Source organism: Thamnophis elegans, chromosome Z (assembly GCF_009769535.1).
Source record: "Thamnophis elegans isolate rThaEle1 chromosome Z, rThaEle1.pri, whole genome shotgun sequence".
NCBI classification, from domain to species: Eukaryota; Metazoa; Chordata; class Lepidosauria; order Squamata; family Colubridae; genus Thamnophis; species Thamnophis elegans.
This window is the reverse complement of record NC_045558.1, coordinates 66173432-66195850: the sequence shown is the minus strand read 5'-3', so window position 1 is coordinate 66195850 and position 22419 is coordinate 66173432. Positions and strand designations below refer to the sequence as shown.

The following is a 22419-nucleotide window of genomic DNA, read 5'->3' as shown; positions in this document are numbered from 1 at the left end:
AAACCCCTTGGAAACTCTCCCCCAAACAAGTACAATGTGCGCAGTACTTCAAGTGTTTCGACTTCAAACCGAAATATCTCCCAAGGGGAAACTTTTCTTTTGGCAGATGTGCTCTCTAGAAAGCCACAATACAATAGGGTGAAATAATAACTTTCTTCTAAGATATAAAATGGAAGAAGAGACTGTAAAAAAAACCATTATAATCTGGACCAGAAATTTTGGACATAATATAAAATAAGAAGATTGGGACAAATTGTGGGAAAGAAACTATAAGCCCTATAGGCGGTAGCCTACAAGGAGAATTTATATAAAATGTTCTACCAATGGCACTTACCATCAGCAAGATTGGCCAAGATGTATCCAAACTTATCTGCGGAATGTTGGAGATATGGACATAAATCTAGAATGTTTTATCATATATGGTGGACATGTTCCCATGCCAGAAAATATTGGCTTAAAATTAAGGATTGGCTGGAAGGAATCATGGAACAGAGGATAGTATTGAAACCAGATGTTTATTAGGTATATTAGACCCAGAGATGGATAAGAAATATCAATATATAACATTGCACATGCTAATCGCTGCAAGGATTGTAGCGATTAGCATGTGCTACTGGGCATATTAAGGGGAAACGTGCTACTGGGCATATTAAGGGGAAACGTGTAAAAAATTTCAATACATAATACAGCATATATTAATCGCAGCTAGAATCGTCTTAGAATCAGAAACAGAACAACACCCCCTCAGATCAAATGATAATAAGAAAGAAACTTGAATGTGCAGAGATGGATAGGTTAACCATGGAGTTAAAGGATAGAGAAGAATCAGAATATTATAAAATCTGGAATATATGGTACATTTGGTTGGAAGATAGACATAAAGTTATTGTATAAGGAATATGTAAGATGTATATCAAAAAGAGAGAAAATGTATAGATTTGTAAATATTGTTATAATTTAAATAAATATATAATACATAGTATATTAATCTATATAAATAGTAAATATGTTAATATAAGTGACATCGATACGGAAACATTGTAATGAGTGGAACTATGTGTTGTTTTTTTAATTTAGTATAGTTTTTATTGTCATTGTACAAAATAAACACAACAAAATTGGTTATTGGTAAGGATGTTAAAATATGTTTAATAAAATTATTTTAAAAAGAAAATAAATTTTTTGACTATAGTTTGTATGTGTGTGGGTGTAGATGTATATAGGTTATCTGCATGTGCATGCACGTACACACGCATACACACACAGCCATAAATAGCTTTTGTTATTTATTCAAATTCTGATCTGAAAACAAATAATGCCATACAAATACATTAATTATTAAGGATTTTATATAACCCTTAAAAATTTGATTTTAAATGGTTTAAATAGTTGCATAAAATTAATACTACAGGTAATCCTTGGGTTATTACAGCAACTATTAGGATTGGTGTCACTGTCATAAATGTGGTCATAATATGCGATGCCATATGGCAACATCATTTAGAGGCAATCCTGGCAGTCCCAATTATGTTGTAACCCAAGATGCACGGGATGTTAAGTGGGAAGAGGAGGGAGTTCTGTGTAAGGAGGTGCCATAGAGAATTGAAGGTGCCCAATGTAGACAACATGTGAACACATGAAGACTCGGGGTAGATGGTTCAGCAAAGTGCAAGGGCAGGAAGGCCAGAGGATGGATGGTACACCATGAGGTCAGGAAGGTCAGTGGATGAATGGTGCAGGTAGATAAGTTCTCAAGTTACTCTAGTAAATCATACCCCCTTGCGCTCTGGGGAGACTTATCAAAGTGATTTGCAATGTTCCCTGTCTGTAACCACGTGACCATTGGATGCTGCAAACACTGTAAGTATGAGTCAATTGCCAAATGCCCAAATGTGATTATATGACTGTAGATCTATCAGTCTTAAGTACCACTAATTCAGTGCTGCTGAATTACTTTGAACAGTTGCCAAATCAATAGGTCAGGGCCAATCAGAGGTGGTATTTACCAGTTCTCCAAACTACTCAAAATTTCTGAGGAACTGGTCAGAACCTGCTGAATACCATCTCTGATTCAAGTGCATTTTTTTACTTGCCTCCCACACACCTCATCTTTATCCCTATCTTTCTTGTTCAGTCTAGACCTTTCTCCCAGTACAAACGTATGTTGGCAATTCTCCCAAATGTCTACCCGTGTCTCAATATTCTTATCAAAGATATCTTCCTGTCTATCCAATTGTTGATTCATCTGTTTTATTTTCTTCTATCTTTCTTCCTTTATTGGCTGGTTTGTCAGTCCTATTTTTTTTTTTGCTCTAGTCCTTGATTTATTTGTTGATGTTGCCAATTCATCTGTTCTTTCTGTTCCCTTTGCTTGCCATTTGTGTAGTCTTTCTCTTCATCAAGCTTTTGTTTCATTTGCTAGTTTTTCTGATCCATATTTTCCCTGTTCATAGTTAATTTGCTGGTTTAAGTAGTCCATTTCATCCAATCTTTCTGTTGTTTCCACCAATTCATATTCACTTTATTCATTGTTTTTTGCAGAATATTTTCCATTTCTTGTCTATACCATACATTGGTATTTTAATACTATGGAACAACAAAGTCATCTCACTAAAAAGTCCTCTCATTTTCACAGCTTCAAGTCTAGTCATGATAGCAATATAAGTCCATCAACCAATAAGTGTCTTACATGTCTCTTCCATGTTTGTCTTATATAACTCTCAAAGTTGAACTATTATCAATGCATTACTTCCATTATATACTGCTATGATTGTATTCAGCAACTACTCTTCACTCCATATTCACAGAAAACATTCCTTAATTGGATGTTAACAATATAAAGTGTTTTCTCTAAATTAAAAATGTACAAAAAACTTTCTTATATTTGTGCATTTTTCACTCTGCTCTTCCTAAATTTTGTTCGTTCTTATATTTTATACACACACACACACACACACACACACACACACACGTGTTCCATTTTCTTTTTATTGGGTTCAAAGATTTATGTACTATAGAGCATTTGTTTCAAGTCTACTGTTCCACATCTCTCTCTCATTTGTATTCCCAATGACCAACCCAGCCATCCCATATCACTGACCTTCTTGGTGGTAACCCCAGCTCTTTGGAACAGTCTTCCACCTGAGATCTGAGGGAGCTTTCCAAAAGGCCATGAAGAACTGGTTCTTGTCCCAAGCATTAGGCTAGGAAGGGAGCTGAGTTTTGAGAATATTGGTCTGGGGGAAGGTACTTTCATTTTTAACTACATATCAATGATATTTTGAGCAATCCAGAATCATTATATAATATAGGTGCCTACATAAGTCTTGTAAATAAATAAACTCCCATACAAATTTCTAAAATATTCCTTCAATTACTTCCCAAATAATTATACCTTTTGAATTCTGAAGGAATGAAAATGATCTCCTACAGCAAATTTTACTTAACAAGCTGTTGGTAGTCCTCGTACTAAATGACACTAAACCACAACTGAGAATGGTAACTTGTTTGTATGTGATGTGCTTGCTAAGTGGAAAATCACATGACTGCAACAGAACTTACGATTTAACTTCAGCTTTCCTTTTCTCCACTCCCAGCCCATGGACCAGATGTGCCATGTGCTAGCCATGCCAATACCTAATTCAGTATCCTGATAAGTCACATGATGCTGCCCTAATGATGTGAGTTTGACACCGCTGCCCTAGTTTGGCATACTCATTCTAATACTGGGATAATTAGCAAGAAGATAATTAATGTTTGTATTTACATTCATTGGAGGGGGAAAAAGACTACACAATCGGAAATACTTATTGAAAGGAAAATACTATTGCAAGCTGTTTGCCTACTGCATTCACAGTTCCAGGCCCCAAGTAACTCAGGAAGCAAACAAAAGTTGAAGTGTGAAAATGATTAAAGTTTTGTCAGCTCCAGGCAGCAGTTGCAAACTACTAATTAAGGCCAAAGAGCTTAGCTTAACTTGTGGTCACTGCCTTTTGGGGAAGTGCTGAACTCTGAAGAAAAGCAGTGAGGAAAAGATTTCATGTTTTAAGCAATCTCTTTACGCGGGGGAGGGGGGGTAGGAACAATGAGACACAAGACAACAAATGCTCTGAATATAATGGCAATGTCACAGACACAGATGCTGTAAAAGTTGTAAATTCATACCTTGATCACAGTGTTATTTTTTCATCATGGCTGTGACTTTAACTAAGGTTTATCTATATAGCAACAGTCAATGACCATGAAGGAAATGGCAGCTGAGGTGGTAGGTGATAGAAAGCGTAGGTGAGTAAAAAAAAAAAGCTTGGATAGGGAATTGGTTAGAAGACCCCAATTAATGTACAGAATTATTATCTGTAGAGTGTTTCTGTCTTTCCTAATCTGGATGCTGCACCTAGACAGTTTTGTAGTGATGTGAGAAAAGTGGATAAACCAATTAATAATATTTTTATAGGCTAAGAAAAACTCTCTATAATCCTGAAAGTACTATGAAGATAATATAATTGAAAGATCTTGTCTACATGTTTCCCTAGTTCTTTAAGCTTCTTCATCTCTGTAACTTTGGCTTTTCAAAATAGACTTGTTCCCTGAAAAACAAGAGCTTATCCCACTAAACATTGGCCCACAATTTATGTCCACAAGGCAGACATAAAACTTGGACATTGCAAATAAATTAAAGCTTTACATATAAATGAAAGTTAATACAATGGAGGGAACAGTGTGTTCTGGATTTGTTTTTGTTGCTCTTTAATAATGCACTCCAAATGTGTTAGCTGAAGCAGCTCACTGCCCTTCAGTAAAAAGAAAAGGCACTCTGATTCAAGTAGAACATTAATTCAAAATTCCATGCAGGAAGAAAATTAAATTAAAAACCATCCCTTATGAATGTAATATTTTTGTGGTTTAAAAATTAAATTAACACAATCTTACCAATTCTTGAGTATTCTGTGTTAATGGCAGAAATGTAGCTTCCAGAATAGCAACTTGGTCAACACTCAGTTTTTGCCATAGACTAATCAGCAGGATTAGCAGCTGGGTGGCACTTTTTAATTTTCTGAATGCCTGGAACATAATGGCTTGGTTTTCTTCAGCTGCATCTGCTAGAGCTATTACCTACAAAAATTATAAACTTCTGTTAGGTAGCATTTGACTAACACTTAGTTTTTTTCAGAACCCTATGAACTTTTATTTTTAAAAACATAAACCTTCTCTTTGTCAACTTAAAATCCATATTGGAATTAATTAACATGTCATTACACAAATAGAATAGAATCTGTACTGTTTCTCTATATTCTATATTATTCAAGCTGGTTATCAGTACAAAATATAATAGAATAGCCCTTGATAAAGTATAAGCATCAATTTAAATGCCATTTATTATTTCTATATAAAGCCTGTTACCATTTTTAAAAAAAACTTCACAAACATATATTAATTTATGCAAATCAACACATTACATGATTGATAAGCATATGTTTATGGTACAAAAATAACTACTTGTGCACCATATTCTGAAAGGAAATTGAAGCTGTACTGAGTGGCAATGCTACATTTTTAAAACATAAATTCACATAATACTTTGTTTTAATATTCAAATATCAGTGGAAAACATAATTAGAAATATTCTAAATAAATGAATGAAAAAATCAGTGATCCTTTTTTTTATAAACACATTATTTATATTAAATCTAGAAATGGGATTCCCCAAGCAGTTCAAAAACTAACTAGCTCAATTTTACAGATCGGGAGTATAAAATAATTCTTACATGGGTTCTGTCAGCAGTGAATTTAGGGATTCTTCATGAATCAGATGTTACAGAAAATAGCATGAAAGTCTTTGCTTATATTTTATAAAACTATTGACAAAATAATTGCATGTGAAGGCTAATGAAAATTTGCGCAGTAAAGTTAATATTATATTGATTCAATTTTTCTTTTTAAAAATTGCAACAGGAAAAATACAAAAGTAGATTGATTTGCATTAAAAGCAGAATTCATAGAATCATAGGGCTGGAAATGATTTTGGAGGTCATTTAGTACTGGAAGCCTCTTCTTATCCTGGGCAAATAGATATCCAACTTTTTATTGAAACCCTCCAGAAATGGAGCTTGCATGACTTCAACTTAATAGTGTGTGCAGGCAGATGCTGCAAATAGATGCAAATGCAGGTAGGCATGTGATTTGGCTTATATATGGGCAAAAATGCAAAGCCAGGCACTGCAGAATATAAGATCCACTTGCCACCCAGAAATTCACTGGGAGAGAAAGTGGAGGGAACAGGAGCAACTTACAACCTGTTCAGCTAATTCACACTGGTTTGGGCAAACCGGTATGGGAAATTTGACCTGGTTCACCGAACCAGTAATGGCCCCCCTGCCCCCCACCTAGTGCAAGAAGCCTCACAGCTGCCACCTCTTTACCAGCCAGAACCGAGCTACCTTCTTGCACTGAAAACTACTGACCTCCGCTTCTCAAATGTGCCAAAAAAGAGCTTCAGTCCTGCTGTCGCCACCCTGTTCTTTGTGCCGGCCACACATGCCCACCCCATGCCTGCTGCACCGGAAGAACAGGATGGTGACAATGATGGAAACTGAAGCTCTTTTTTGGCGTGTTTGAAAAGCAGAGGTCGGTACTTTTCGGTACAAGAAATCTGCAGCTGATGCTGCCAGCTTGGTTTGATCTGGCAAAGAGGTGGGGGCTGGGAGGCTTCTTGCATTGAAAACTACAGGCCGAAAAAGAGGCCTGAAGTCCTGTCGCTCCCATCGCCTCCTGTTCCTCACGCCAGCCACACATGCACACCCCATTGCCTGCTGATGCATGTGAGCAGCTGCACCCCATTGGCAGACCCGGCCAGGAGAACACCCTGCTGTGCCAGAGGGATGGCATTGTGGCAGAGTTCCTTGGAAGGCAGCCAGACTGCAGTATCCCTTTAAAGTACTTCTACATGAGGGGAGAGGGGAGACCATAAAAGGACAGGCTGCAGGAGCTGCCTTTTCTGCGAGCATGGCTTGGTGGGAGTCATGTGACTGAGTGGGCATGGCCATCTCGACATCACTCATGTTGAGTTGGCCATGCCCACTAAATCACATGACCCCAAAGCTACGCCCACAGAATCCCACTCCTGTTCTCCATTGATTTTGCTTATCACAAATGATAATCATGTCACTGCAGAAAGCTTGATAGTTAAAAGCTCAAGGACTGATCATAAATCCCCCTTGTCAAGTGCTTTCATAACTTATAACAAATCAAAAATAAATGACTATAATTGAGGACGACCTTTATTCTGCTACTGGTTCAATCCAAAACTGCATTAGTTCTTTCGGCAATTATAGCACATTGCTGGACAACATTTTATTGGAGGAATCCAGTTCAAACCTATCAAGATTTTTTGGAATCTTAAGTTGTCTTCTTAAATATTAACAACCTGCTTTTCCTCTGCTTTGGGCCTGCCAAATTTTCTGAACATCATTTTTATCTCCCCCCCCCCCCCACACCAAAAAAAAATTCCTTATGAAGATGGTAAACTTCATAAGGAATTTAGGGCAAGATAGAGTTCTGAAAACCCTATTTTATATTTTCCTCCATGTGGACATAGACCCATTAAATATCATGTATTGGATATGGTTCATCTGATAGTGGCACCACCATCAAATATTGTTACAATTTATTAAGAAAAAGGTTATGGTCTAATATTAATGGATATAAATATAACTGTCAGGCTCTGTCCAAGGACAACATAGATCAAAAGTTAAGTATTTTATCTGCTTATATCGAATAGACAAAATCTTGCCAGGTGAAAACTTATACTACACTCATCTTTACAGATATATCTTGGGTGATTATAAGTAGTGACTATCTTAAATCTTAAGCCACTTCATTGTAATGCAATACACTATCACATTACCACCCCCTTCATTGATACAATCCATCACAATAAGCTTGAGAAGCAGGAGAAAGAGCCACAATCTAGACAATGATCTAATAAACAAAATGTCAACGTCCCAACTGACAAACCCAGGCAAGCAAGCACTGTCGCGATGATCCAATCTCATTATGCAAAACTTTATTGAGTACATCTTCGGCACATATTGAAAGCAAATTCTACTTAATTCCCACGATTTTCACATCGTTAAATAATAGTTCCTTCCCTTCTTTCTATTAGTGCAGGTCATGTTGTCCAGTTAGGTATCTAGGTGTTGTTACAGAAACCTGTCCAAGTCTTCGTCAACCATCTGGTTAGATGACCTTGCTTCCCATGGGACAATTTTCTTGTTGTCTCCTGAAATCTAATCTTCCTTCCCCCCCTGGTTCTGTGGCAAGCTAAGAAGTGAAAATGGCTGAAACAGCATTATCTCGCTTTGACTTTCAGTTGGACACCTCCCTCCCTCCCAGCATGTGAAAGGTACCTGAAAAATAGTAAACACATATTAATTACATCAGGGCTTCCCAACCCCACTAGGAAGGGACTCTGGGCTTTTGGGAATACTTTTCATGGAATTTCCTTACGACCTGGTCCACCTTCATATTCTGGGCTTTAACCCACTGTGCTTCTGACATTGGGTAACCCTTCCATTGTACTAAGTACTGGAGTTTTCCCATTTAGTCTGGAATCCAATATTCGTTTAATTTCATAATGCTTTTCAACCCACCCATCCCATTATTATGGGACCTGTAACCTTTTTTGCCACTGGTCTTAGCCTGGATCCCACCAGCAGCTTAAGCAAACTATAATGGAACACTGGGTGCACTTTTCCCAATGTAGGGGGTAACCTGAGTTCCACTGTGATTGGGTTTATGACCAGGGTTTATGAAATAAGGAAAGGCCCTGTGTATTTCAGCCCTTGCTTTTTATAAGGTAGCCTTAATTTTAGGTACTTTATAGACAGATACATTTTGTCCCTTCTATGAAATTTCTCCTGGGGTGATCGCTTGTCTGCCTGGATTTTCTGACTCTCAGTTGCTTTAGCTAATGCTTTCTTCACGCTTTCTTGGGCACTTTGGAGGGAACCTACCCATTCAGTCAAACTTACTGACTACAGGGGTTCCCTAAGGTATTCTGGCATGGGTACAAATTCTACCCCCGTTGCTACCTTAAAAGGAATAAACACCATACTACTATGTATGAAGTGGTGGGATTCAAAAAATTTTTTACTACTGGTTCTGTGGGCATGGATAGGTGGCCTTGTGACTGGTGGGCATGGCCAACTCAACATCATTTATTTGCCCTTATTACTGTTTTAAGTATAAAATAGTTTGGACTCGATTGTGGTTGTAAGTTGAGGACTAACTGTTCATGTGAGACAGCAACTTTCCAAAAAACGGTGGGCATGATCCTAGTTCCCCCTACAAGGATTTCAAGGAAACCAGATTCCATACAACGCTGAACCCTTAAGGCAAACCAAATACAAGTGGTCCTCGCTTAATGGCTGGTTGCTTAGCAAATGTTCTTTTTTTATATAAATACTTTATGGAAAAGACAGTGCAATGTCTGGATAACAATTACAAACAAAGCAAAGGCAAAGAAAAATCAATAGCAAATCTTAACATACTTAACAAGCTAAGAACTATAACAATAATATATTTACAGTAATTATAATAATACAACCAAAGGAAAAAAAGAAAAGGATCTTTAACTAAATTTCTACTTACATTAGCCTATTTACAATTTTTCCATACTATATCCATAATTCTATAGCATCTTTATTTTCCATGCTAACAGTTATTGACATTTGTCAACTTCCCTCTTATACCTCTTGTTTCTATCTATAAAATTTATTCCATGTCCTATAATATTTCAAATCTTCTTTATCTTTAATTTTTAAGGTTAATCTATCCATTTCAGCACAATCCCAAATTTTCCTAATTATGTTCGGTGTTCGCATTTTCCCATTATTTAGCATATATGATTCTTGCTGCCATCAATATATGTAACACTAACTATATGATTGCTTTGTTATAACTTTCTGACAGTATACCTAAAAGGCATGTTTCTGGTTTGAACTCAATATGTTGCAGTTATAATTTCTAACCAATTATGAATTTTTTCCCAGTAATTCATTGCTTTCTTACACGTCCACCACATGTGTGTTCCTGGAATCTGATTACATTTCCAGCATTTGGCGGAGTTCTTATACATTTTAAGCTGGTCTTGAAGGTAGCAAATGCCACCTATAAAAACATTTGTAGAGGTTTTCTTTTTTTTGTTTAAATTTTTTATTTCCATTTTCATTTTCATAACACACACTCACATGTATACTATGGAGAGCCCATATCATATAGTATTAAATACTAATTACATCAGTTCCTTTTGTCAACAATGCCCTCCGCAAAATAGAAATCCATTATAGCTCTTCTGCTCTCCATACACCTCTTTCTTCTACCACCCTCCAACTTTCTATCTTCCCTCCATCCTCCTTTTCTACTCTACTTCCCCTCCCTTTCTACTGCTCCTCTCTCTACAATCCACTCCTCCTTATCCTTCTCATCTTCCCCCTTACCCTCTCTCCTATCCTTCTCTCCCCATCTTTCTTCTTTCCCACTCCTCCTCTCCTTGGTGTATTTCCACTACATGTCAATATGCTTAGCCTATCCTATTTTTAAAGAAAAAGTAGTAATAATAATAGTAATGAGAATATAAAATAAAGAAAAAAAACAGTATACATGTGGTCAAATTACATTGAGATCTAACACATCTCATCTAACCTGATATATATCCCAACCCCCCACCCTCCCCCACAACCTACCCCCCCAACTTCCCAGAACCCGTACACGGTATAGATTTTAAACAAACACAGTCTAAGATATATTGGGGGGAAAAAGAATAAGAAATTAATAACATCTTTACATTGAACTTAGCTCCTCCTTGCTAAACTAACTTTAAACAATTTAAATCATTCCTGATCTTAAGCATAGGCTTTCTGGAATTTCTTAGTCCTATATTTATGTTGTATATAATCAATCCATTTTTTCCAGTCTCGTTTATATCTCTCATTTAAGTGGTCTTTAAGATATGCCAATATTTTAGCCATCTCGGCTAAATTTGTGACTTTCAATGAAAATTCTTGAATTGTAGGCAAGTCTTCCTTCTTCCAGTATTGCACCACCAACAGTCTTGCTGCCGTTATTAAATGCAGAATCAAGTCAATCTCTACCACTGTACAGTCAGTAATTATACCTAACAAAAATAACTGAAGAGTAAACTTTATCCTTTTTTAAAGAATATTTTGCATAATCCACCATATTTTTATCCAAAATGCCTTAACCTTTTGGCAAGTCCACCATATATGGAAATATGTAGCATCGAGAGAACCACATCTCCAACATTTGGGTTGAAAATTCGAGTACATAGAAGCCAACTTTTTAGGAGCCAAATGCCATCTATAGAACATCTTGTAAAAATTTTCTCTCAGGTTTTGGGCTTGTGTAAATTTCACATTTCTTACCCAAATTCTTTCCCATGTATCCAGCATTATTGGTTCTTCAATATTTTGAGCCCACTTTATCATACAATCTTTAACTAATTCTGTTTCGGAATCCATCTGTACTAATACATTGTATATCCTCTTTATATGCATTAAACTTTGATCTCTTATTTGTTTAAATAGATTATCCTCGACTTGCATGAAACCAATTTTTTGATCTATTTTCCACCTGGCCTGTAACTGCCCATACTGGAACCATGTTTGAATTACCTTTTCCTCTTTTAATACATCTAAGGGTTTTAGTTGTAATATACCCCTTTCTAGGATAAGAAGCTGTCTGTAAGTAATTCTATCCTGTTTTTGTGCTATGTAACTTCACTCTCGGCTTCTTTCCTGCCCATACAAATTTATTAATACCCTTCTGCCATTCTAACAGATTCGCATCTTTTTTAAGTATAGGTAACATTTGGAAAAGAAATAAAAATTTGGGTAAGATATTCATTTTCACTGCTGCTATTCTTCCCAACAAAGATAACTGCAACTTGTCCCATTTTTTCATCTCTGTCTGTATACTATGCCAAAGTGGTTCATAATTATACTTATATAATTTCCTATTTGAGGTTGAAATATTAACTCCCAGATATTTGACCTTTTTAACTGTTTCACATCCTATCATTCCTCCTAGTTCTTCCTTTTGTTTAGTATTCATATTTATAGCTAGTATTTTTGTTTTCCCTAGATTTATTTTAAAGCCAGACACTTGACCATATTGGTTAATCGTATTCATTAAGATCATACTAGATTCCTGCGGTTGATCCAATATTATAACCACGTCATCCGCAAAAGCACGCACTCTGTATTCTTGCTGCCTAATCAATAAAGAGTCTGTTAAACTTCCATTGACTATAATTTGAGCCGTTTGCTGTTGATATATTGCTTTGATTGATTGTAAAAATCTTTCTCCTATTTGCATTTTTTGCAGTGTTTTCAACTGCAAAATTGCCAATTAACTCGATCAAAGGCTTTCTCAGCATCCAAAAATATGAACGCGGCAGGAATTTGATTGTTCTTTCCCAAGTATTCTAGTGCATTAATAATTAGTCTTACGTTACTTTTCATTTGTCTCTCTTGAATAAAGCCTGTTTGATCACTGTGTATCAATTGTTGAATAATCAACATTAACCTATTTGCTAGTATTTTAGTAAAGCTTTTATAATCTACATTAAGTAATGAGATAGGTCTATAGTTTTTGGGTTGAGTAATATCTTGGTTTTCTTTGGGTATCAGGGATATAAAAGCTGTCTTCCAAATGGGGGTACCTTACCTTCCGTTTGAATCTTATTAAATAATTCCTTAAGAGGTTCTACCATTTCTAACTGTAGATTTTTATAGTAAGCCACTGTCAAGCCATCTGTGCCTGGTGCCCTCCCTGCCTTTAACTGCTTAATTACCTGTAGAATTTTCCCCAAAGTTATTGGTTGATTCAATTTTTGCCTCTGCTCTTCTTTAACTATGGGTATTTTCTCTTTGTCTAGGTATCTCTCTATATCTAGGCCATTAATTTTATCACCCTTATACAGCTCTGTAAAAAATTCCTGGAAAGCCTTTTGAATCTCATCCTGTTGGAACACTTCCTTCCCTCTATAGACCAATTTAGTTATGTTTCGAGAGTTTTGTTTTTTCCTAATCTGATATGCTAACCATCTGCCAGATTTATTTGCATTACAAAAGGTATTATGTTTTGCGTATAACAAACTAGTAGCTACCTGATCTGAGATCAACTTGTTAAATTGGGCCTTTAATATAGTAATTGCTTCTTTAATCTTTGTATCTCCTGGATTTAAAGTTAACTCTAGCTCTTTCTTCCTGATTTCATCTTCCAGTTCTGTTCGTTTTACCCTTTGTTTATGTCTACGTAATCTATTTATGTTTATCAAAACTCCTCTCATATACGCTTTACTTGCATCCCATACAATTTCCATAGGTGTACCCTTATTCATATTAAAAACAAAGTATTCTGTTAGCAATTTTTACAATCATTAATATACTTTTCATATCTGAATAAATTTTCATTCAATCTCCAAGACCTTCTTGCATGTGCCACCCCTCCCAACTCCATCCAAACTGGGTTATGATCTGATAAAACTCTAGCTGAGATCTTTGTCTTCTTCACCCTGGAAAGCAAATCATTAGTAATTAATATAAAATCGATCCTAAAAAAGGATTGATGTCTATCAGAGAAGAAGGTAAAGTCATATTCTTCTGCATTTCTTTCTCGCCAAATATCTCTCAATTCGAAGTCATCCATCATATCGAAAAAGGACTTAGGTAGTTTTGCTCGCATTTGAGTATTTGGGCGGGAAACCTTCTTATCTTTCTTAGTATCCACAACACCATTCCAGTCGCCCAGTAGTATGCAAGACCTATAATCCCACTGTACTAATTTAGCATGAAGCTTTCTATAAAATCCATCTTGTTGTTGATTAGGAGCATATATTCCCAATATCAATGTCCTTTTCCCTTCCAATACCAGATCTAATGTGATGTATCTTCCATGGGGATCTGCTTCGATTAGTTCAGCTTTCATGTCTTTTCTTAAGTATTTAACTATACCATTTTTCTTTTCCGTAGCAGAAGCTATAAAATGTTGACCAAGTCTTGTATTAATCAAATATTTGTGATCAGTTGATCTAATATGAGTTTCTTGCAAGCAAATTATATCATTCTTGAACTGTTTAAGATAATGGAATATCTTCTTTCTCTTCTGTGGAGAGTTCAATCTGTTGACGTTCCATGTTAGAAGCTTAGTTGTCATCTTTGGTTCCTGAAGCTTTTTTTAGAGCCTCCTGGATAACTTGAAGTTTAACCTTTGGCCTGGCTCCTCCCACTGCTTCTAGACTGGTTACTGTAGCTTCTTGACCGATGGCAAGTGATTGTTGGGATTGTTGCATTTTGGATTGTTGCTCCATTCGTCTGGTAGTCATATGGTTTGGTCTTTGTTCCATGGCTCCTTGTGCTTCTAAGAGAGAGAGGTGATCCATCTTATCTGGTAATTGTGTAGTTTGCTGTCTATCTTGTCCTTCTTGTGCTCTTTCTCTAGGTCCAGATGGTGCGGGATGTCCAGCCTTCAAAATATTATGATAAAAATCTCGAGCTTTCCATACTGAATTAAGACGGTATCTTTGCCTCTCGAATGTGAGTGCTAGGCCAGATGGTGCATCCCATCTAAACTGTATCTGGCGATTTCTAAGCTCTTCAACTAAAAAAGCATAGTCTTTCCTGGATCTTAGAATTTGAGATGGTATCTCTTTCAAAATGGTCAATTCCTGACCCCCAATTTGAAGCTTAGTTTTATAGGACTCTATCATATTCCTAATGTCTCTTGTAGTAAAATATATCACAATGTCCCGTGGAAGCTGCTTCTGCTTCGCCAGCCAGGAATTAGCGCGATAAGCTTTATCAATTTGCCAATCAAAGTTACCCCAAAGTTAACTTACAATCCCCAACATATCGTCTCTGATTTTGGAAACCTGGGTCTCAAGTTTATCAGACAGCTCCTTATGCGCCACGGATATCTCTTCTTTGAGCCCTTCTTTGAGTTCTTTGAATTTTGATTCCACCTTAATTGCCTGAGTATTAAAAGCCTCGGCCAGCTCCTTCAGGAAGAATTCTTTCGTTAGTGGGTCGCCTATAGGAGATGTGAGAGGCAGAGACTGCAGTTTTGTGCCAGGTGTGGGCGATGTGCCCGAACCTTTAGGAGCCAGAGGGGGCATCTTTAAAGTAAGATTTGGCTTAGAGGCCATTCCAAGTTTCTTTTTCAACCAATTAATAAAACTCTGCTGGCCACAGCTGTGAAGTGAAGTGATAAATCACTCCTTTCCCTTGAAGTTTTAAAACTCCATAGAAATTCAAAACATAAACAGTGTTACAAAGCAGCTCAGCGAGCTCGGCGCCATTTTAACTATCTCTTTACTAGTTAAGTTATCGGAAGAAGGTCTTGTAAAAATGAAGCTAAGATTTAAACAAACAATTAGGGGCTCACATGTACCAGTCCTGCTTGCCTTGGACTCAGATAAATCAAGTTTTGTTCTGAGGAAGAGAGAGCTTGCTTCGCACTGCAAATCGCAGCTGGAATTCCCGGCACGGACACAATTCTGTCCTCAGCTGGCCTTCCCCCCCTCGCAGACACAAACTGTGAGAATCGGATGGCACTTTGCTCAGCAAAACGGCTCACCTTATCTTCTTTTCCTGAAGAATAAGGTAAACAAACTGCCAGATGTCTGATGGATGATCATCTGACCGATAATGCGACCAGGAATTCGGTGGCAGATATAATGAGCTGCTCCCATCAGTAACCCCTCCCCGGAAGTCCGATAGAGGTTTTCTTTATAGGCCACCATCAGCTTTTAGTTTCTCTCCCAAATTTTTAACCATTTTTCTAATTCTATATTGTATCTGAAATTCTTTGCCCAGGCAATCATCGTTTCTTTAACTATCTCTTTCTCCATTTTATAGTTCAGAGTATGTGTGTGTGTGTCTCTGTGTGTGTGTGTGTGTGTGTGTATACACAGATACAGATACAATGGGGCAAAAAAGTATTTAGTCAGCCACCAATTGTGCAAGTTCTCCCACTTAAAAAGATGAGAGAGGCCTGTAATTGACATCATAGGTAGACCTCAACTATGAGAGACAAAATGAGAAAACAAATCCAGACAATCACATTTTTTGCAAATTATGGTGGAAAATAAGTATTTGGTCACCTACAAACAAGCAAGATTTCTGGCTCTCACAGACCTGTAACTTCTTCTTTAAGAGGCTCCCCTGTCCTCCACTCATTACCTGTATTAATGGCATCTGTTTGAACTTGTTAGTAGTATAAAAGACACCTGTCCACAACCTCAAACAGCCACACTCCAAACTCCACTATGGTGAAGACCAAAGAGCTGTCGAAGGACACCAGAAACAAAATTGTAGACCTGCACCAGGCTGGGAAGACTGAATCTACAATAGGCAAGCAGCTTGGTGTGAAGAAATCAACTGTGGGAGCAATAATTAGAAAATGGAAGACATATAAGACCACTGATAATTTCCCTCGATCTGGGGCTCCACACAAGATCTCACCCCATGGGATCAAAATGATCACAAGAACGGTGAGCAAAAATCCCAGAACCACATGGTGGGACCTAGTGAATGACCTGCAGAGAGCTGGGACCAACGTAACATAGGCTACCATCAGTAACACACTATGCTGCCAGGGACTCAGATCCTGCAGTGCCAGACGTGTCCCCCTGCTTAAGCCAGTACATGTCCGGGCCCGTCTGAAGTTTGCTAGAGAGCATTTGGATGATCCAGAAGAGGATTGGGAGAATGTCATATGGTCAGATGAAACCAAAGTAGAACTGTTTGGTAGAAACACAACTCGTCATGTTTGGAGGAGAGAGAATGCTGAGTTGCATCCAAAGAACACCATACCTACTGTGAAGCACGGGGGTGGCAACATCATGCTTTGGGGCTGTTTCTCAGCAAAGGGACCAGGACGACTGATCCATGTACAGGAAAGAATGAATGTATTGTGAGATTTTGAGTGCAAACCTCCTTTCATCAGCAAGGGCATTGAAGATGAAATGTCGCTTGGTCTTTCAGCAGGACAATGATCCCAAACACACCACCCAGGCAATGAAGGAGTGGCTTTGTAAGAAGCATTTCAAGGTCCTGGAGTCGCCTAGCCAGTCTCCAGATCTCAACCCCATAGAAAACCTTTGGAGGGAGTTGAAAGTCCGTGTTGCCCAGCGACAACCCCAAAACATCACTGCTCTAGAGGAGATCTGCATGGAGGAATGGGCCAACATGCCAGCAACAGTGTGTGCCAACTTTGTGAAGACTTACAGACAACATTTGACCTCTGTCATTGCCCACAAAGGATATATAACACAGTATTGAGATGAACTTTTGATATTGACCAAATACTTATTTTCCACCATAATTTGCAAAAAAATTCTTTCCAAATCAGACAATGTGATTGTCTGGATTTGTTTTCTCATTTTGTCTCTCATAGTTGAGGTCTACCTATGATGTCAATTACAGGCCTCTCTCATCTTTTTAAGTGGGAGAACTTGCACAATTGGTGGCTGACTAAATACTTTTTTGCCCCACTGTACATACACACACACACACAAACACACATACACAGACATTAATCGATTTTTCATCCATTCCCATTAAAATTTTATTCAATGCTGTTTGTTCTTTATTTACACCCCATAATTTAACATCTTTTTCATGCCTTGATTGGATCTGAAAATACAGCTACCAGGATAAGTCCATACCCTTACTCTGCAATTTCTGGATTTAAGATCACCACTTTCATCTAAAAGATCCTTGTAACATACAATTTTCCCCAATTTATAAGATTCGGATATATTATTGCCTACAATGGAGAGAGCCAGACTGGTACTTCTCTATGATGTTGTAGTGTTTCTCCCCCACCCCCAAATGTTAAGCAACGTGCTCTCACATAATGCCTTTGGAAATATTTGGGCGCCATATTTCTGCCATACCAGAGGAAGGCATGCCAGCCTAATTGCAAGTCATGTCCTTCTAATAAGAATAGTCTTCTGTTATGTAAATTTACCCAATCTTTCAGCCAGGTGAGGGCAGCGGCCTGATATTATAATTCCCAGTCTGGGAGCCCAGAATCACCGTTATTACTGGAGTCTATAGTAATTTCAATTTTATTCTTGATTTTTTTCCTTGCCAAATATACTTCAAAGTCATTTCATTTATTTCATCCAAAAATTTATTTTCTAATTTTACTGGTATGGTTTGGAATTAAAAAAAAGTAGTTTTGGTAATATATTAATTTTTCACAACTGCAATTCTCCCTATCATTGATAACTGTAAATTCTTCTATCTTTCCAAATCTATTTAATTTGTTGTATTAGCTTTGTATTATTGTCCTCTTTGATTCCACACCTTGCTGTTAAGAAAATTCCAAGGTATTTAACATGGTTTTCTATGTGTAAACCATATTTTTTCTGTCAATTCCTTTTCCTATTTGTTGGCGAGATTTTTGACTAAAACCTTGGTTTTATGTTTGTTTATTTTCATCCCGGCCACTTCTCCATATTCCTCAATTTTCTTTATCAATTTAGGACCACTTTCTATGGGTTCTTCAAATATAAATACTAAATCATCAGCAAAAGCCTGTAGCTTATATTTTTTGTTTCTAATTTCCATTCCTTTTATCTCTGCGACTTGTCTTATATTTCTGGTCAATACTTCTAATGTTAAAATAAATAGTAATGGGGAGAGGGGACAACTTTGCCTTGTACATTTTTGTATACTAAAACTTTCTGTCACATCTCCATTAATCAATACTTTTGCATTCTGTTGAGTGTAAATTGCTTTTATCATATTCATAAATTTTCCACCAAATTCCATAAGACTTAATTATTACAACATAAATTGCCAATTTATATTATTAAATGCTTTCTACGCATCCAGGAATATTAACATTAGTTGTTTATCATTATGTATTTCATAATATTCTAATACATCCATAATTATTCTAACACTATTTCTAATTTGTCTCTTAGGTAAAAACCCGTTTTGATCTGTGTGGATGACTTCATTTAAAAAGCTTTTTAATCTTTCAAAAATTATTGATGAAAAATTTTATAATCTGTGTTTAATAATGAAATCAGTCTATATTTTTTTATTTGGGTTATGTCCGAATCCTCTTTTGGGATCAGAGTAATATAAGCCTCTTTCCATGTGTTCAGAATTTTAGCTTCCATTAGCACTTGTGTACTTCTAGCATTGACAAACTCAAGATGTCTTCTAATTCTTTATATATTTCTACTGATAGACCATCTGGTTCAGGAGTTTTATTGTTTAGGGTTTCTTTTTTTGCTTTTTAATTGCAATTGTTAGCTCTGACATTGATATCCTTCCCTCCAGCCTATTCTTTACCATTTCTGAGATTTTAGATAAATTGGCTTTCTCCAAATACTGTATTATTCTTTCTCTTTAATTTTGTGAGATTTGTATAATCTCTCATAAAAATCATGAACTATATCTCTTTTCTTTTCAGGTTGACTATGTAATGTGCCTCCCTCATCCTGTAGTTTTATTATCCAATTCTTTTGTTCTTTCTTCAATCTATAAGTCAGCCATCTTCCCAGTTTATTAACATTTCAAAGAAATTTTGCTTTGTTCTTTTTATTTGTTGTGCCAATTCATCCTTTCCTATAGGATTTAATTTATGTCTAATCAGCTCCATTCTATTCTAAGTCTATTCTTTGTTATTCTTTTTGTGATTTTAATTTAAATTCTTTATATTCTTCTTCTAAGGTCTTTTGATTTTGTTTCTTTTTTATTTTTCTGTGCTATATAGGTTATAGCCAATCCCTTATGACTGCTTTGGCAGTATCCCACATGTTCTATAACGCGGTCTCTTCCTTTCTATTTTCCTTTTTAAAATATCCCATGTCTCTTTCCATCATCTGTATGAATTCCTTATCTTTTATTATCAATTGATTTAAAGTTCACCTTGCTTTCTTCTTTTGTTTCTTCCAACTGATTTTTATTGGATTGTGGTCTACCCAAAAATTTGGTTCAATTTCAATTTCTTGTACATTTCCACTTAATTCTGAATTCATCCAAATCATATCTATTCTGGACCAGGATTTATGCATATTAGTGTAGAATGCATATTGTTTTTTTCCAGGATTCATTTCTCTCCCTGTATCCAGAATAGATAATTCTTCTATCATTTTGATAAGAGTTCCTGGTCAACATAAAGTGCCACCTCTCTTTTGTTTGCTGTGGTAATGAATAGCTTTCCCAATTTAGAAAACTCCAATAATTTGTATTGTTGTCTCTTAATGTTCACTTCTTGAAGTACTATTATCTCCAAATTTATTTTCAATAGTTTAGAAAAAAATCTTTTTTTATTGGTGAATTCAGCCCATTAATATTGACTGATAACACCTTTATTTCTTCTTACAATAATTTATTTATATCTAGACTTATTGTCCTAGTTGCCCTTATTTCTCTTGTTTCTTTTGCTATTGCTCCTTCTCTTTCTAGACTTTCTTCTTTCTCCTTTTTCCCCTGTGCCTGTTTTGGGTATCTTCCTCTTGTTATTGGTAACTCTTGGCTCTCGTTTCTTGTTCCTCTTCTAAAGTAATTTTCATAAAAATCCATCATCTTATCCAGTTAGTCTAATCAGAACCTTTTTTCTTGCCAGGTGACTAAAATCCTTTTAGGAATCTGCCACCTGAAGTTTACATTATGTGGTGAGAAAGTGACATTGTTTTCTTAGATCCCTTACTCTCCTAGGGATTTGTTTCACAACCACCATTTTCCTTTATATTCTACTGGCTCATCTCTTGCCTTATAGAGTATCTCATCCCTTAATGATAGTTTAACTAGTTTTACATGTACTTCCCTAGGAAGGTTGTATCTTGTCAGGTAATTGGTATAGATCCTGAATGTTTCGTCCATCTCCATATCCATTTCCTGTTTGTCTATGCCTAATGCCTTAGCTAACAGTTCTTTCATTATCTCTGGTAAGTCTTCTCCTCTTCTATGTTTTGAAATCTTAAATAATAATCAGCTTTTCTGTCTCTAACATTATCACAGTATTTATTAATTCTTTATTGGCTTGTGTCAGTTGCTGATTTAAATAATCTACTTTCTTTTCCATATATTCTGTTTTCTCCTCCATTTTTTATAATATCCATTATAATATCCTTTGTTAGAAGTTCTCAAATTTTTCATCCATATACTGAATTTTTTCTTTCAATTCTCCTGTATCGTTTCTCACTTCTATATCTTCTATATCTTTCCTTATCTCATTATGACTTTGGGTCATAGATTCTTGTAATGCCTGTAATAATGGTAATACCTCCTTTTGTGTTGAATTGGTTTTCTCTGGCTGTAAAACACTTTCAACCAACCTCTGATTTGAGGGGCTGGAAGATGTTGAGGCTGGTATGGAAGATGCCTTTTTATCTATTTTTGCTATATTTAAAGTCGACATTTTAGCAATTAATTATTTTAGCCAATATTATCACCACCCCTACTATTCCTTATAAATGTAGACCCCTCCAGAGTTGATCACTTAGAATATCCCAGTATGATGAATATGTTCCCACCTCAGTACACAATAATGATAATATCAAATATCCATGTATCAAAATATCACAATAAGCTAGTAGTATATCATCTCCACTTTTTTGCAATCTAAGTTCAAACAATTATTCATTTCAGAGTTTTATCAATTTAAAAGAGTTAGCTCAAATCAGAATCAGTTAGCTGTAATGGTCCAAAAATACCCACTATATCTCCAGTATAGTCTTTCCCTTCTGTTCAGTAAGTATATACTTTTATATTTTATAATTTCATTAGCTTTTATAATCCATAAGGCCTGCTGTTTTACCAGCTGTCAATAATAAAGGTGTTCTTTTCCCTTCTGTTCCAGGTTATCCAAGATATTTATAATCCACCAGCATCTATTGCTGTTGCAGTTCCAATCTTGCTTCCTCAAAATTTTCCAAAACAGGCTACAATCCTCAATTTATTCTTTGCCTTCAGCTGTTTTATTTTTGAAGATAGTATTTCCCCTCCCTTCTTTATTAAATCTATTTCCTTTCTTGCATGTTCCACCTTTGGTCACTAGATGGTACTCTTCCATCAGTTGTTTTATTTTTCAAAGTAATATACTCTTCCCACCACTCCCTGCAGTCTTTGTGTCTTCTGGTATATTCCACTTTTGATCACTAGATGGCAGTCTTACTTCTTTTTCCTATCCACTCTCAAGATGGCATCCGGAAAAAGAATAATTATGAAAGGCAGAAAGTGTCTTCAGACACTACAATTAAGAGAAGTTTTAGCAACAATAGAAGATCCACTGGCAATGAATATCCTAAGTCTGTCTTTAAGAGTATAGTTAATCCAGTCTTTCTCTCAGATAAGCAATATTTAGCTATTGTTT

The 22419-nt window shown here is 36.3% G+C and overlaps 1 protein-coding gene across 5 annotated transcripts in view; it reads right to left on the bottom strand.

Annotated features, from left to right (window-relative positions):
* Window positions 1–22419, bottom strand: part of BBS9 (Bardet-Biedl syndrome 9) — a 347201-nt gene that overhangs the window by 161925 nt on the left and 162857 nt on the right. For all 5 annotated transcript variants that reach the window (XM_032234710.1, XM_032234712.1, XM_032234713.1 and 2 more), the window contains one exon: window positions 4930–5112. In XM_032234710.1, the coding sequence (XP_032090601.1) occupies window positions 4930–5112 (183 nt within the window). The remainder of the gene's footprint in view (window positions 1–4929; window positions 5113–22419) is intronic.